Genomic DNA, 18,463 nt, shown 5'->3' on the forward strand with positions numbered 1-18,463 from the left:
TCCAGGGCATCAAGGGTGTTCACCAAAGTTATGATCATACCAGCATAGGGCACCAGGGCCCGGGGCAACTTTTTACTGGTACCTGGACAACTGGCTGCTCAGAGCTCTCGCCATTCACTTCAGCAGCGTGAGTTTAGTTTTACATTGCACTCAGCAATGTTCCAGCTGTATGGTGGTGGTCTGTAAATAATCAAGATCAGAAAATCCACTGATCAATAGCATGAGTGTTGATCTGCGCAATTGGGAACAGATGACATGTCAGTGATCCTGATCACTTCATCCCGTTAGTTGCCACTTTGGGTTGCTAAAGGTACTTGAGCAGAGAATCCACACAGATAGTGAAGGATATTCTCACCAAGTTAGGTTGGATTTTTTCCGTCAAGAGCTCGTTCCTCCCCAGGATCTGGTTTTCTTCGAGGCGAGATTCGAGACACGAAAGGAACTAGTGTCTCTGTCTCAGTTGCTAGGCAAAGTGGCGGTGACAGTGGACATCATGTAGCGTGCGTGTCTAATTCAGCAGGCTTTAGCTCAGCTGTGGTCCCACTTGGAGAGTTAGGAGACAATTCAAATGACTCTGGAGTGGTTAATTCCTCAACTACAGTGGTGGACCAATACCGGGAATCTATCCAAGGGTTTTTCGTTGGAGACCCCAAAACTGAAGCTCATGATTCAGACAGACGGGGAGTCCTGGGCAACCTCACAGTTTACGACCTCGAAAGATGTGGTCGCCTTATCGCTGTTTTCCGTTAATACTTGAGTCGCATGTGTAGCCACCTGTGCTATTAGGTCTTGCTATCCCAGAACGGTCAGCCACATCCGAATCCCAGGATTCAGAGGGTGGCTTGGCCACTGTCCAGTATCGCCTCGTTGCGAGCGGAATTCCTGCACCAGACACAATTCTGGTTTTGTGGAATATGAGGATAGATGGACCTGTTATACATGCTGGATTGGAATCAGGGATTCTTGATCTCTTTTCTTCGACTGTAGTCAAGGTATTAGAGTTTTTACAGTCTCAGTTAGAGACTGGCTTGGCCACATCCACTATCTGTGGCTGCTCTATGGCTATCTCAGCCTTCTACATTCCTGTCGAGGGTGCTCTATTTGGGCAACACCCTCTGCCACGTTTTATCAGGTGTGGACAGACTGTGTCCGGTTGTCTGACGTACGAGTCCTCTGTGGGACTTGTCTGTTGTATTAGATTTGATGTCCAGTCCTTTCGTTTATGATTTGGCAAATTTGTTGTTTCAACAATTAAGTTGGAAGATGGCATTTTTGGTCACAGTCACATCTGGTAGATAGGTCGGGGACATACACACTATGTCTTCAGACCCGGAGCTTATTGTTACCATAAGGATCATGTAAGCATTCGGCTGCCTGATTCCTATCGTCCCCAGATTGATCATGCGTTTCACGTTACCGTGCCTATCGATCTTCCCGCCTTCACAATTCCTGTTTTGTCCGGTAACACATTCCACAGTGCTCATGTTTTGAACATGTGCAATTCTCTTAAACCCGATATTAAGAGAAGTGTGGCCATCCATAAGGATAAACAGCTTTTTTGGTGATACGGCGGTGGCAGTGGTTTTCATCCTGCCCATACAGAAACCCTCTCAAGATGTGTCACCAATTTGTATGGCATACATTCACAAGGGCTAAGCTCCCCCAGAGGGACTAAAGGCTCATTCGGTTTGAGCAGAAGCCAAGTCCTTAGGTGTATGCAGCTGCTCTGCCCACTGAGGAGGTCTGCCCACTGAGGAGGTCTGCTCCATGGCTATTTGGAGCTTATCGAGTACGTTCAACTTTACAAACACTTTGGTTTGGCCAGTTGGTTCACCGCTGTGGACAGAGTAGCTCCTCTCAAGTCGAATGAGCTTTATAGATGAGTAACTCTGTGTGCATTTGGTGTTGGGTTCTAATCTTCGCCCTTTTATAGGTGGTGGTATTTGGTGGTAACGTTCAGTCCCACAATCATTATTGGTGCCTGGCTTAACTTTCCATTTTTCCCTGCTTAGTGGTTGTGTGCTATGGACAAGTTTCTGTTTTCATAAGTCCCTTATTTCTCCATTCTCCTGACCGTTGGGTTGGGGGATGGGACTTACAGATGGGTGTGTTACCATCAGCCGAACAACAAGGGGCTTGACAGTATGGAGCCTCGCCTTAGTCACGCCCCCTGCCTTGATTGACATTGGCAGACAGGTGACTCAGTAAGTGTCATTTTCTATTTCCATAAGGTTGTAGATTGTCACTTCAAATACACTCCATGTCAGACGGAATACCGCTCCTGGATTTCTAGTTTTGGGGAGTCTGTCTGATGCTTATATGTACCCTGAATATGGACTTCTGAAAATGAATTATACAATCCTGTAGAGGTTAAGAATTTTTTTAAGAACCTGCGTCCTCTCATTTACTCTGATACGTTTAGCCTTAAAGGCAAGGTATGAGGTTGACGGCTAGAGTTACCTGCTCTTGGTTGTAGGGGTGGTCTCACAAAAAATGAAAGTGTTGTATTTTAATGGCCATAAAAGTGCTTATATGTATCCCAAGGAGAACTTTCTTCAAAGAATTCATAACCTCCACAGGTTTGTGTAAATTTCATTGTGCTGACGACCTAATTTTGTATCCTTCTGGCGCAGCAACTCACTCTTTGGTGATTTAATGAAAAAAAACTAATTCTCCCTCACGGAAAGCTTGTGTATATGCCTCCTACGCACATCAGATATATGAACAAAGACTTTTGATTCTTGTGAGACCTTTAAAATAGGATATATTGATTGTGTGCATAATTGTACTTTTTTCAGTCATTTCTGTGATGCACCTTTACACATTGTATAGTAGGGGATTGGATGGTAAAACAGAACTTACTTTATTGATTTTCTGAACCACTGTGCAGGCCTGTGACTGTGGACTTGCTGAAGATAGATGTAGGTTGAAACTGTGACACTGTGTAAACTGTTGCTTTGATCAAAATGTTGGGTTACTGGGAAAGGTTACAAGATGATTGAAGCAGTGCTGAACAATCACTCATAATGATTCTATTATTAGTTTTGTTTCTGTTTCATTATCTATGCTTATGGCTGTCAGTGATGACATTTCAAAGTGACAAAAACATCAGTATGTCCACACAGCATACTCCGACATCAAAATTATGTTGATGATGTTGCAGGTGCTGACATGTTTACCTGCCACCCCATGGGTAATTCCAGAATCTGAGTTTGAATATCGGAAGGATTTGCGGAGACAGTGTGTCTTCACAATAGATCCAGCAACTGCCAGAGATCTGGATGATGCTGTGTCTATAGAGGAACTTGAAAATGGTTAGAAATAGTATGAAATATGGAACTCACAGGACATCATGTTGTGACTCTCGTTTTCAGTGAATATGTTTTGCATTAAATATTGTACTTCCCTCATGTATGGAGCTAGTGTCAGTGGATACATATCATGGTTGTCCATATGAGAGCCATTTCCAAGCTTATGCATAATGAGTACCAAAGTCACTAAATGATCAAAGACACTGCCAGCATCCACAAGTTCTGGATTCTCATTCAAATTGGGATGATTTTCATCCTTGGTTTCTTCATGATAGCCAACTCATGTTCACCCAAGTAGTATATGTCTGCAGGCTGTGTTCATTGTTGTTCCTCCTGCATAGAAATGACAAGCTAGAAGTAACTGACTGTATGTCAAAATTACTTATAGACAAACTCACTCAAATGTTCCCAATTTGTAGATTTGGCAGTTATTCAAGTACACTAAAGATGAACCTCACAGGACCTCATCCTAAGTCTCTAGTCATTAAAACATGGATGTATTTTGTCCTGTGTGCAGGCTGCTTAAAAGTTGGGGTGCACATAGCTGATGTCAGCTTCTTCTTGGAGGAAGGAACACCTCTGGACATAAAGGCAGCCAGTCGGGCCACCAGTGTGTACTTGGTCCAGAAAGTAAGTCAACTCTGCCACTTTGTACCTGGTCCAGAAAGTGTGTCAGCTCTGCCACTGGTGTGTTCTTGGTCCAGAAAATAAGTCAACTCTGCTGCCAGTTTGTACTTGGTCCAGAAGGTAAGTCAGCTCTGTCCAGGAAAAATGTCAGCCAGGCCACCAGTGTGTACATGGTCCAGAAGTAAGTCAGGTCTGCCACCACTGTGTACATGGTTCAGAAAGTAGGTCAGCCAGGCCACCAGTGTGTACTTGGTCCAGAAGTAAGTCAGGTCTGCCACCACTGTGTACATGGTTCAGAAAGTAGGTCAGTCAGGCCAGCAGTTTGTACTTGGTTCAGAAAGTGTGTCAGGTCGGCCACCAAAGTGTACTTAGTTTTTAAAGATAAAGTAAGTCAGCAGACTCATGTTAATAATTGATGTTGATGTTGTAGGTGGTACCAATGTTGCCGCGACTTCTTTGTGAAGAACTCTGCAGCTTGAACCCAGATGAGGATAAGCTGACCTTTTCTGTCATCTGGACAATGGATGCCAATGGAGAGGTATATGATCAGATACTTACATCTTAAAGAGACACACATCTTGGTACAGACACATCTTTATACAGACACATCTTTATACAGACACAACCTTGTACAGATACTCACATATTTGTACAGACACATCTTTGTATAGATGCTCACATATTTGTACAGACATTGACATCTTTGTACAGACTCTCAGATCTCTGTACAGTCATTCGAGTCTTTTTACAGACACACACATCTTGTTCACTTTGTATTGGTTATTGTGGCACCTTTGAGAATTTGAGAGATATATGGAAAAACTGTTTTGTTCCAGATAGAAGATGAGTGGTTTGGCAGGACCGTTATCAAGTCCTGTGTGAAGCTGAGCTATGATCATGCACAGGTACATTACATTACATTAGTTTTTCCTTATCCTGACTCATGCTTATTATGCTTGTCTCCTCCTAAGCGAATGACCTTGGAACACTTGAATCCCTTGTAGTTCCTGAAGAGTATGTAGTTCACTCATCCACGAGTTACCTCCCTTTTCCAGCGCAAAACAGTCACCTGACCAGTTATGCTTGTCACTCTCTCCTCATGGCCCTAGCAGATGGTCAGGTTAATGTAAGAGTCCTGTATATGGCACTATTGCCTGTTATCCAGTTTACACTATGTACAGGGTTTTGGCTATAATTAGCCTACTTTGTTTGTCAATTTTGCAGAAATTCCCTCATATTTTATGACATAATTTCATCATTATATTGTTTGCTTATTTTGATGAAATTTGGCAGTCTTTGCAGGTGCCAGTTAACAACGGTTGATACTCACCTCCGAAGCTAGCAACTACGCAGACATCAGATACCAGAGTCAACAGCAGCATAGTTTCATGGCAGCTGCTTAAGTCACAGCCGTCAACAGAGCGCAGCAGCGACCTCTCGTCGATTAGATCTACATCTCTGGCATCTTCCACAGTGCAGCAGATGATTCAAGACCTTCCACCAGCTGTGCAAACATCAGGTTCCTTCAAATTTGCTATAATTCCTTCAGTTACTTATTGAGCCCAAGAAGGAGCAAATGCAAATGGAGCGTACACGAAAAGAGGACTTGGAAACATCTCATGACACCTTTACAGATGAAGAAGGGCAACTACGTCTTCTTGGAATCTGTGGTCTTATTGTGGTTTGCCAACGGCATGGTTTAGAGATCCCCCTCCTTCGATGTAGCTGTAAGACTTATGAGAACGTCAGCGTAGACTACTGCAGACCAGTCTTTAACAACATCGACGTTTGTCAGTAGAGACAATATCAACCTTGTCACAGCTTCAGGAAGATGTAGAAAGCGCCTTAGCGTTCTAGGAGGCTTTGAGTACATCTGGTCACAGGACCTCATCCCTGGCATGTTCATGAAGCTAGTTACAACACAGATGATGGCCATGGTGGATCAATGTGTGACTGAAGATAGAGGTGCACACTAGAATCTAACGATGTCAGATAGCATTTGAGAAAGCTCTGAAAATGAAGCTTCATTGAGACCAGTTATGACAGACAAGCAGTGCCAGTGTTAAGGAACTGTGGACACCTCATCACTACTAAAATGATGACCAGTGATGCTTACTAGCCACTCATACAGAAGATTTTGGAGGATTTGCAAGGCTTATCCTTGTGTCCAGTCAGAGCACTGAAGATCTACCTTGCGAAAAAAGGAGATGAAAATTCAAGTGCCTATTCAGCAGAAATATCTACAAAAGTCTCAAGAACGACAATATCAGTATGGATGAGAGCCATTATACAGAGGGCCTACAGAGCAGAAGGACTACAACCTCCACAAGAATCCAACTAACACGAAGTCAGAGCTTTGGCATGTACAATTGCTCTACACATGAACTACTCAGCCTCATTGATAATGGAGGGCTGATTCTGGAAGTCTGACCTGGTGTTTGCCAACCACATAGCCACCAAGGACATTTCTGGCATTTACCAGCTTGGCCAACTAACAGTTCCACAAAGGTGCTGAGTAGAAAACTCACCCTTTAGCACACTGACTTGTTCAATACCCATGTTCTGAGGAGCAAACCTTTGAGAGGAGTCCATGCATACATCTGAGACTAGGCTGGTGTGAGTGATTAAGACCTTGTACTTGTAAGGAAGATACTCGTACATGAAGAAGGGTCACAACTCTATGATGAGGACATCATGAAGAAAGCGTTGCTATAGATAACTAGTTGGAAGAAGAAACTAGCAAATATGAAGTCCACATGAATCTGAGAAATTCACTTGTCTTAAAGAAGTTCGACAAGATGTGGTCCTTAGGAGCTCACGGATGAAGATTGGAAGAACATGATTGTTGGAGTGCCGTACAGTTCCCATGGGGGAGATACAGGATTTATCTAATGACAGCTGATGAATCCAATTGCCTGATTCCGTCAGATTCTGGAAGCATAAGAAGCATGAGTCAGGATAAGAAAAATGTCAAATTATGAGTAAAATTGATATTTGATACTTATCCTGACTCATGACATCAAACCCTCCCTGCCTCCCCAGTAGAAGGCACTTTGAATGTCCAAGCGTCGGGCATATTTGCTGAATGAGTGACAAGCATGGCTGGTCAGGTCACTGTTTGCGCAGGAAAAGGAGGCATCTTGTGGGTGAGTGAACTTTTCAATCCTCTTCAGGGACCTACAAGGGATTCAAGTGTTCCACTGTCATTTGCATAGAAGGAGACAGCACAACAAACCTGAGTCAGGATAAGTATGAAATATCAAACTTTTCCTTTCATGCTTATTATGGTTGTTTCCTTCAACTAGTGTGACAGCTACAGTTTTACTCCTGCAGCAGAACTTGGCTCAAGACATCCGCCCACTGCAGACACAATGTACAAGAATCTATAGCAGTGTCAACTCCCCTTTGTCGCAGTCACTAGTGCAGGATTCATCACAGAACTTTGACATAGGCCTGTTTATCTAATAGCTCTCTGAGATGATGGAGCCACGTTTTGCCAAAGAGTAGGCTTCCATTGTCTTCAAGTCTTCAACTCTCTTGTGAGCGGCCCTGTGTGGTAGTGCTACAGCTACTTCAATGCACTCAGACCAAGTTTACAGTCTTCGAGAAGATCTTCATGATGATCTGCATGAAGACTTGATTTCAGGCTGATCTGAATCTCGGTGATGACTAGTTAAAGAGGAAGACCTGCATGAGGACCTGGGAAGAGATCTATGCCCATGTTTACAGTCTGCCACAAATGCAACCTCAATCTTGGCTACCATCCAGGAAGAGGGTGACTGTCATCAGATGTCAATGCTGCAGCGTTTCTTCATACAGACCTGGAACAGGAAGAGGTTTCCCAACCTCCTGCAAGAACTCAGAAATCCTGCCTTAAAACTACCAGAATGGCGGAATCTGCTAATTAATTGACACACCAATCAAGCTCTTGGAAATCCATCATGTATGGACCGTATTAAAGCTTTTTTGAAGAAACAAGGATATTCCGCCTGAGCGGCAAAGGTTGTCACGTTCGCCTTACAAACGTATATTTGATCACTATACAATGATAAGTGAAAAAGATTCATGTTATATGCAAAGTGAAAGGGCTTTGTTACAAGTAAAGCATCTCATCCTCAAGTGGCTGACTGCGCCGTTTACGTCACAAGACATTTAAAGGGTCTACGTTATTGACTAACTTAGCGGCACTTAGTACAGTCATGAAGGCTGGGATAAAGTTGCTTCAAGTACCAGAACTTCTAGGGTTACAATGTTCATTCAAGTTGGAAGATTAACAAAAGAATTTCAAGGCTCCCACATGGGATCTCAATGTAGTACTTCTGAGCCACTTGACTGAACATCCATGGATCTGCTATTGCAGAAAACACTATTTCTGGTTGCCCTAGCTGTCCAGATGTCAAAAATACATGTGCTGGACTATGTGTGAACTTGCTCCAGAAAACGGCACATTGTGACAGTATACACCGTGGACACATATTGAATTTTAGTGCCAAGAATCAGCTGCCTAGACAGCCTGACAGACAATTTCACATCCCAGCACTGTCTACAGTACTCTATCCAAGTGACATGCAAGATAATACTTCTGTCCCGTCAGAGCATTGAAAATCTACCTGCAATGGACAAAGACAAGGAGAAAGAAATTCAAGTGCCTGTTTATTCTGTTATCAACTGAGACGCCTACAGAAGTTTCAAGGAATACTATATTGGATTATAACCATTATACACTGTTAAAAAAAAAGAAATGCAAAACCCAAATATCAGTGAAGATTTGGTGTTATTCAAGGACGTGTAGATCAGCAGAAAACAAAGATACATTTTGTGGAGCAATGCATTGCTATCTTGTCCATATTTCATGAAAATAACAGTCATGACTGTCCACCAGGTGGTGTTGAAGTCGTACCTCATATGATCAGCTCCAGCTGCTACCACCTCCTGAGTACAGATCTAATCAGTCGTTGGATGTTTTGTTGTCGAATCCTTATCCATTCCACCTGCAGCATATGGAACAACTGTTGAAGATTCTGTGGTGGATTACAATGTCGACATACTCGTCTATTGATCTGATCCCAAAGGTTTTGGATTGGGTTTAGATCCGGGGATCTCTAGGGCCAGGGGATGTCTTCATTGGCCAGGTAGTCCATGGTGGCACGTGCTGTGTGGGACCTGGCGTTGTCCTGTTGGAAGAGCTGCTGTTAACGGTCAACAAGGTGAAGGACATGTGGACGGGGAATCTGGTCGATGTCTGGATTGTCCACCAGATTGCCTTGGACAAGCACAAGTTCCGATTTGCGAGTGTATGAGATTTCCGCCCACACCATAACACTTTCTTCACCGAATCTGTCCACCTGTCTGATGCAGTTAGGAGCAAAACGTTCATGATGCCTGTAGAGATGGTATCTACCATCACGACTCCTGAGGAGATAATGGGATTCATTGCTAAACCATATGCACCTCCAGTTTGCCAGGTTCCATGGCAGCACCTGTTACATCTTTATGATTGCATCTTTATGTATACGTCATTTGACGAAAGATTTCTCGCAGGACACTAGTATATCCAGAACCACATGAAGACACTTACGTTGACAAATTGGTCAAGTGTGCCCCCCAGATGCAGAATGAGAGTTGAAAGTTAGCAAGTCTACAGTGCCGTTTTCAAGAGAACTAGAGAATCCAGGAAATGGCACAACCCACCTCCAATTCTGTTGGATTCTGTCAAGCATAATAAGCATGAGTCAGGATAAGGAAAAATATGTAATTTCTGAGTAAAATTGATATTTTATACTTATCCCGACTCATGATGCCCTCCCATCCTCCCCTCTCATGACACTCTGGATCTCACTGTAAAAAATTGGTGTGTTTGATTCGGTGAGAGTGACAAGCATGGCCGGTCTTATGACAGATTTGCCTGTCAGTTGCACAGGCTAAAGGGAGGCATCTTGTGGGTGAGTGTTGATTTTACATCCTCATCAATGAAGAGAACTTCAAGTAATTCAAGTGTTCCACTATGTTTGGATGGAAAAAGGAGACAAGCGTAATAAGCATGAGTCAGGATAAGTATAAAATATCAAATTTAATCAGAAAATTACATTTTTACTCAAGACAATTCATTCTTGTAATTAGCTCCCCTGAATGAAATTTCAGGGCTTTTATTGTTCATTCTGTTCTTTTATCAGAATGTTCTTCTTGTCTGTCTGTCACGTCTCTTAAATCCTTCAGGCTTTCAGAGCTGCTTCTTTCCCTGAAATGTCCGCTATGATAACCTTGCAGGCTTTTTGATCCCTATATATATATGGCTATCATATTTATAAAATACAACATTTGTTCCATATTAGGAAACCACATGTTAGACCCACTAGAAACTAGCCTGACTACCGCACATTTTTGTTTACAGTCAGGAGCAACTGGCAGAAATTTTTTTGTCTCATATAGTTGTGTACTGCTAGACACATATTAGATGATCCTGCGCACTAAACGCATTTGTGACAAGAGAGGCGGTACAATGAATTGAGCGAGTACACTTTGCTGCTACAGGTAGCTTGACGATTATGCACGTGCAATACATGCTAACCGTGACATGAAATCAACACCGCTACTGATTAACACCTGTCTCGCTACTGTTTTACACCTGTCTCAATACTGTTAAACAGATTTCAGTTGTAGTAAAAAATGTCCAAGTTAGGAAAACATGGGCAAATAGTTCATTCTCAGGCAAGGGAGATAGCATACAATGTTATTATGTATATGGACAAAAATTGTGCAACCAATTCTGTTTTACAAAGTAGTCTTGCTACTGGACTCTCAACGGCAACTTTAAAGCGCTTTAAGGCAGAAGGTGGTAGGAGTGCGAGTGGACCTACATTTATCAGTCCCAGCAAGTTGTGCTTTGCTTGTTTTTGATTCCAAACTCAAATCAGCAGACTATCATGACGAGATGAACTTTGATAATTTTTCCAAATGGCTCCAGGAAAAGTTGATCCCAAACCTTCCACTGCACTCTGTCATCGTTATGGATAATGCACCACAAGCAAGTGGACAAATGTCCGACAACCGCCAACAGAAAAGATGACATAAAAGCGTGGCTACAAAGGCACAATATCTCATTTGATGAGCAAATGCTTAAAGCTAAACTATTGTTTCTTGCAAAATCCAACAAATTGGGCCCTGTCTACAGAGTAGACACGATGTTGAAGCAACATGGTCATGATGTACTACGTCTCCCTCCATACCACGCAGAACTAAACCCGATTGAGTTAGTTTGGGCAAATGTGAAACATTATGTCATTGCACAAAACTTGCAGTTCACAAAAAGTTCCTTAAGAGTTGCCATAAATGAAAGGATGTCTGCAATCGGTGCAAAAGAATGGTTGGAATGTTGTAAACATGTTAAAACAATTGAAGATGGTTACTGGCAGCGCGAAATCACAGTAGAAAGGGAAATTGACAGACTAGTGATTGACTTAGGACTTGCAAGTGATTCAGACACCGAGACTGATTCAGAGAGTGATTAAAGCATAAATCAGTAAGTCCACCTAATTTTCCAGCATTGTTGTGTCTTGTATAATAATTGACACATACTATATCAGGTTTTTACTGTTCCCATACTTTGTCATAAAAAAAGTGTAATCTTTGGTGAGTTGTCTATATTTTATGTTTTTAGTCACTGATAAATCTACTGAGTCTGGTACTGAGTAATCCCCAAACCGACGAATTTGTGTACAAAGAAATTTCTCACTGACTTATCAATGTCAAAAGGTATTTTCAGTTTTCTGTACACAATTTTGGTGACCATGATAAAAATATGACAGAAATTTGGAAATATTGTTTGAAAACTAACCATTTCTCCGGAACCGGTTATATAAATTTCCAAGACATGTATTCCCGGTCGATCACCAGCGGAATTATGGACGAAAATCAGCCCCTACAGAGAAATAGGAACAAAATTATGGGATAAAAATATTTCCCCCTTGCTACTCTGATTTAGCCACCACCATTCAGTAACAGATAACTTTTAACATATTACTAAGTTAAATGAAACACAATTAACTATATGTAGTTATTATCTATTTAATATTTAGCAGACGAAAAGTCAACTTTACCCATTAAAACAGCACCGCATATTCCTTCGAATGATAAGACTGCAATTTCAGGCATAAGATACTGATATTCCATGCTAACCTTTAGTTAAGACGAAGACAAATAGATGATTAGGGCATTGACTAGCATTTTAGATATTCAACAATTTTGTTAAAAAACCCCAGAAAATGTCATTTGCTTCGTGAAATGGATCGGTGGTCCTAAAATAATTTGCTCAGTATATTGTGTTGATTCAATTTGTTGGGATTGTACCTGTTCCCAAATCGAGTGTGCTATAACAATTCATGCGTTAAACGCACAGGGAAAATGAACTTCTCAATAGTTATCAGGCAACCTGTCTCCCTCTTGTTTCAAGTGGATCGTTCTGTAGGGCGTTCCCAAGTATGCAAATTGGGGGTCATTTGTCAGGTCGTGGATCATCTTATATGTGTTTACCAGTAGGACTTAAACTAAACTTCTAACGAATATTTTGAAGGTGAAGATGGAAGATCAGAAGTTTCACAGTCTTGCGTTGTATGACACATGTGAATGATGGGCGAGGCTTTTACATTTTTATCCAATTTTTTTCTCACAAGTGTGTGAAAGCGAGAACTGTGATTGCCTATGTAGTGTAGGCGAGGGCCAGTGTCTACAGGCTCTTAAGGTGGTTATCCTTTTGAAAAGTACACAACCCATTGCCCCTAGGCAAACCTGTGCTGATTTTTACAGTGGAAAGATCTCTAATAGGTTCTCCTCTCATTCTTCTATAGTGATAATGCAATTTTGCATGCATTTTCCTTCCTACGCAGACAGCATGATCTGGAAAGATGAAATGAAGAAGAGCATCAGAAAATCAGATTTTACAAAAAGTTTGATATTGAACCATTCCACAGCTGTTTGAATGCTACAGAAAAAATCTGTGCTTTCAGTGTTCTTAACTATGTCCTTCAGCATGTACTTTCACTTTGCCAGTAATACGTTTCTTTCTTGATAATTGGAAGTGGAAAAGTTAAATCATTTTTCTGATATATTAATTCCAGGGATTCATAGAGAATCCGGATCGTGAGTGGAGCCAGGAAGAGTTACCTCCGATCACAAATGGGTTTGTGGTTGAAGACATCCAGAAGCGAGTACTACAGCTTGATAAGGTAGGATATTACTGCTAGACACACAGACTTGGCATCAGCTACACATCATTGTCAAGAGAATGAAGACGAGTATATAAAGATAATTTAAGATGTTTTCTTATTTTTCAGATTGCCAAGTGTTTGCGGAAGAAGCGGTTTGACAGTGGTGCTCTGCGTCTGGACCAAGTGAAGTTGACTTTTGCCCTTGACAAGGAGACAGGGATGCCCAATGGCTACTCTGTTTATGAGCAGAAAGATAGCAACAGGTAAATGTATGAGTGACTGAAACTAAGGAGAGTCACAGCAGCAGGTATGTGACAGACAGATGTCTGATGGTGTCAGGTTGGACACTGGAGACCTGTCTTCTATGTGGTCACCATAGGAGGTGACTGAAATTATAGGGTAGTTACAGCAGCAGGTATGTGACAGACAGATGTCTGATGGTGTCAGGTTGGACACTGGGGATCTGTCTTCTATGTGGTCACCATAGGAGGTGACTGAAACTATAAGGTAGTTACAGTCAGAGAGTGACTATGAAGTAGAACATTGCACCACAGATCTGTTACAGCAGGATGACCAGGTGGGAAAGTGACAGACTTGCTATAATTTTCTCTTTTTCCATGTTCAAATTTAGAATCAGTAGTTATCAAGGCATAGTCTAGGATGGACTAATGTCAACTTCTTATTATTCATTTCATTGGTTAGTCAAAGTTGAAACGTCAATCTGAAGTTACCTCGTAATGAAAAGCTGCTTCTTTGTTTCATGAAAGTGAGAACTAAAATTAGTTTTAAATGAAATTTAACAAATTCTTTGATTTTTCTGTAAATCTGTGCATGTATGTGTTGTTTTGCTCAGACAGTTGAAATGTGTCCTTTTGAAATGTCTCATGTTGCTCTGTCCCAGGACAACAACGTTCAGAGACTAACACAGTACCGGTCAAGTTACTCAAACTACGGCCCTGATCCACCAAACGTTTATAAGCTAATGATAGACCATAGAGTTATGACAGGTTGTGACATTATGAAGACTTTGTGGATAAGGACCCAGAACTTGTATTTGATGGAGTAGTAGTGACAGGTTAACTGCATGATTAAGTATTTTTCACATGGTGTTAGCATGAAGAGATTGATTTATAGGAGAGAAAAGACATCTTTAGGACATGGGATTACTTCCAGGTTGATCGAGGAGTTCATGCTGTTGGCTAATATGGCGGTGGCCCACAAGATATATAAGAGTTATCCCGAGAAGGCTGTGCTCAGACGCCACCCTCCACCACAGTCCAAGATGGTGGATGACCTGGTACGTCCTTGATACATCTCAGTGTAATACCATAGAAGCCACAGTCACTTCATGGGTTCTTACAGGAAATATGAGGGTTCTGTTAAGAAGTACAATTGTATAGTGTACAGAACCGTTATTTAAGTTCCAGGAACCTCAGGAAGTTCTTGTCCAGATTGCTTTCAGTGAATATTATTGTTCATCCTTTGGGACACAATGTTTTTTTTCTGCATTCCGCCTGCATGCTTGTGTGCTGTTGGGGCACAATTTGTGTGACTGAAGCCTATGTGGCATGGAGCATGCAGCTTCTGTTCTTGAGAAAATGGATCCAACAATCCCACCTTAAAAAGTCATTATACCTGGCTTAAGTTATTTTTGCATATGATTCACAATTTATTAAATTACTTTTCCTTGGCCAACATGGACAGTGTGTATTGAGATACCATGTTTGCAGACTGTTAATGTTATATACGTTAAATACCTTGACTGGTGTGTTTCAGAAAGACCTATGTGAACAGCTGGGGTTGGCGGTCGACCTTTCCAACAGTCAGACATGGCAGGTAGGTGTGTCTGCTGGCTACACATACTCTCAAACATGTTTCTTCGTACAGTGTTTGAATATATCATTTAGATAATTTAGCCATTCAAGTTACTGGAAGTAGTCTGACTTCTTACTGCTTGTCCAAGGTTGAAGGTATTCACTTTGACATACACATGGTTACCATACTGTATATGTCTGTTGTAGCAATCTCTCAGCAGCTACCAGGGCACAGACGAATTCTCGGCAGCAAGAATGCAGGTGCTTGTGGCCCTCAGTTCTAAGCCTATGCAGGTAAGTTTCTCAAGTTAGCAGACCATCCATGTTGTAGAAGTGTTGTATGTAATGAAGGAATACATTGAGCTGTTTTTACTCCTGCTTTTGGCACAAGGTGCTGTTGTTGATCATTCTTTAGCCTGATCTTGTAACTGGCTTTGTTTCAGAATGCCAAGTATTTCTGTAGTGGCATGATTGCTGATCCTGCAGTGTACCATCACTACGCACTCAACGTTCCACTGTACACACACTTCACGTCCCCCATCCGACGCTATGCAGATGTCATGGTGCACCGTCTTCTGGCCTCCTCTCTCAGTAAGATCAGACCACTGGCTTTAACGAGCATGTCACAATCATATCATCCATTCCTATCGACCAAACAGAATCAGCATCCATTCTGACCGCCTCCGTGGTGTAGTGGTTATAGTGATTTCCAGGAGAGTGGAAGGTTGCGGGTTCGATCCGTGACCGTTTCATAGCTAAAGAAATTAAACTGTGATACTTGTTGCTCATTAGTGGGTACAACATGGTCACCTTGGAATCAGTATAATGTGTGTGAACTGGGTATGTTTTCTCAACTTCAGCATGGTGTCTCAGTGTGATAGTGCTTTAAAACTTGCTTAAGGCTGGGCTAGTACATGCACATGGTCATTTGACCGAAGTGTTCTCAAGTAAGACTTTAAACCCTTTTTCTTCTGACCTTGCCTCATCAACCATTCTTATGAGCCGAACACAATCTCATCAACCATTCTTATGAACTGAACACAATCTCATCATCCATTCTTATGAACTGAACACGATCTCATCATCCATTCTTATGGGGGCATGGTGGGGGGCATGGTGCTCAAGCTGGCTTAGGCGCCAGGCTAGTGATCCAGCGAGGTAGAGGTTTCGGGATGGAGTCCACCTGTGACCAGGTGTAAAAACCATGGAGTCAACTTTGTGTGCAGACTCTTTCAGTGTTGTCACAACCCCTGGTGTACAGTACACAACCCTTTGCACTTAAAAGAATCCACGAATCTGTTGGTATATGACCAGATGGTGGCCACATGAACACATGCATGCACCTAGTTGCGGGGTGTGGCAACATGCAGTAAACTTGGACAAAGTGCTGTGACTATGTGTCCCAGTCCACCCAGCTGTCAATTGGGTACCTCGTTAGGATGAGAGAGCCACAATAAACTTGGTGTGCCTAGTGGCAGCAAGAGTTGTATACTCCCCAGGGAGTTGAGATTGAAGTACAATGTGCTGTTGAGATTGACATCCAGTGACCGAGGGAAAAATACCAGTGCCTTGGGTATGCACTAGTACGTGAATATATGCGGTATATAAATGTCCTATCTATCTATCTATCTGTCTGTCTGTCTGTCTGTCTGTCTGTCTGTCTGTCTTATGAACTGAACACAATAACATCAACCATTCATATGAACTGAACACAACATCAACCATTCTTATGAACTGAACACAATAACATCAACCATTCTTATGAACTGAACACAATCTCATCATCCATTCTTATGAATTAAACACAATCTTATCTATTATTGGGACAGTGGGGTAACCTAGCGGTTAAAGCTTTTGCTCATCACACTGAAGGACCGGATTTGATTCCTCACAAAGAGCAATGTGTGAAGCCCATTTCTGGTGTCCCCCTGTTGTGATAATTGCTGGAATAATCATAAAAGCGGCGTAAAACTAAACTCACTCACTCATCTATTCTGGGAACCAAACAATTACATCATCCATTCTTGGGAATCAAACAATTACATCATCCGTTCTTGGGATTCAAACAATTACATCATCAAGGAAACATGATCATACCATCCATTCTTATGAAACAAACACAAGCACATCATCCATATTTTATAATACTAGAAATGTACAAAGTGTATCTAAGTATATCTGTATCCAGTGGTGATATTTCCAGGGTACTGTCAAGAGACCAGGAAGGACCACCGTCTGCTGCACAAGCAAGCTGACCACTGCAACGACAAGAAGTACATGTCCAAGCGGGTGCAGGAGATGAGCTCTGACATGTTCTTTGCTGCATTTGTCAAGGTGGATCATATTTGGCTATTACTGGACCTGTGTGCATGCAAAGTTTCACTGAGAATGAGAAACAGCTTATGAATTATGTCCCAGAACAATCCCTTATCGCTAACCCAAGTCCAAATTGTTGCCATGAGAAATTTGAATAGAATAGTTGAATAAAATCTGAGGTAATATACCTGAACCAGTTAAAGGCAGGTTACTATAAGAAATAGGAATTATGAGCTCTGGACATGAAATGTCGCTAATGAATCCTGTTTGAATGTTGTCAAATTGTTCATGATTCACAAGATGGTCATGGTGGACTTGATGTGGACAAGATAGTCATCAGAGACTAGAGGCATGGGGTGATTTAGAGGGGAAGGTGTTCATGTTGGACAAGATAGTCATCAGAAGAACACACGACATGTTGATCAAGAGAGGGGAAAATGGTCTTGGTGGACGTGACATATGATTTATGATTAGCTGACCTTTACCATGACCATGGTTTTATTTACAGGAGGTTGGCCCCTTTGAAGAGAAGGCGATGGTGATGGGTGTGATGGATCATTCCTTTGATGTCTTCATTCTCAAGTTTGGAGTCTCCAAGCGTATCTACTGTGATGTAAGTAGGAACTGTATTCCATGCAGCTGGAACATATATGTCACCAGTGACTGGGAAACAGGTAGAAATGGTTCATGCTCGTCATTTTTAGTTTGTCTATCCTTTCTATTTCAGCAACTCCCCCTGCAGGACAAGACCTACATTCGGGACCACAAACAACCCATTCTCACTCTGGTCTGGGAATCAGATGAGGATCATCCAGAGGCCACTCAACAGACGCTGAGGATCTTCACATCAGTGACAATATACATGATGGGGGACAAAGATCCACTCAAGTGGAAGGTTTGTGAATATATTTGAAGGAAAACATACCTGAACCGGGATTCTAAACAACCTGCTTCCCTGTTTCCTGCCTTTCAATCTACTGATAACTACTTGATGTGTTTGCTTGAGCTACACTTCTGCTGCTGCTGTTTCTGTTTCTGCAATTGAATTTGTTTGCCACAAGCAGAGGTAAAGGTCACCAGAGGTCAAGTTATGAAATATGCTTTTATTTTCAAATGTACAAGATCTTGAAATATCTGAGCGTTTATTAATTACGAATGATAAATGTCTCAACTGTTTTATCTTGTTATATTT

The 18,463-nt window shown here is 41.9% G+C and overlaps 1 protein-coding gene across 1 annotated transcript in view; it reads left to right on the forward strand.

The window, feature by feature from the left end:
• The window catches only part of LOC137268004 (uncharacterized), a 42,948-nt gene that overhangs the window by 20,996 nt on the left and 3,489 nt on the right, over nt 1-18,463 (forward strand). The window contains exons 12-24 of the mRNA XM_067802475.1: nt 3,164-3,314; nt 3,829-3,941; nt 4,369-4,476; nt 4,775-4,843; nt 13,052-13,159; nt 13,268-13,404; nt 14,315-14,438; nt 14,918-14,977; nt 15,163-15,249; nt 15,399-15,546; nt 17,159-17,289; nt 17,780-17,884; nt 17,999-18,166. Coding sequence (XP_067658576.1) covers nt 3,164-3,314; nt 3,829-3,941; nt 4,369-4,476; nt 4,775-4,843; nt 13,052-13,159; nt 13,268-13,404; nt 14,315-14,438; nt 14,918-14,977; nt 15,163-15,249; nt 15,399-15,546; nt 17,159-17,289; nt 17,780-17,884; nt 17,999-18,166 — 1,509 coding nt within the window. The remainder of the gene's footprint in view (nt 1-3,163; nt 3,315-3,828; nt 3,942-4,368; nt 4,477-4,774; nt 4,844-13,051; nt 13,160-13,267; nt 13,405-14,314; nt 14,439-14,917; nt 14,978-15,162; nt 15,250-15,398; nt 15,547-17,158; nt 17,290-17,779; nt 17,885-17,998; nt 18,167-18,463) is intronic.

Source organism: Haliotis asinina, chromosome 16, assembly GCF_037392515.1.
Source record: "Haliotis asinina isolate JCU_RB_2024 chromosome 16, JCU_Hal_asi_v2, whole genome shotgun sequence".
Taxonomy (NCBI): domain Eukaryota; kingdom Metazoa; phylum Mollusca; class Gastropoda; order Lepetellida; family Haliotidae; genus Haliotis; species Haliotis asinina.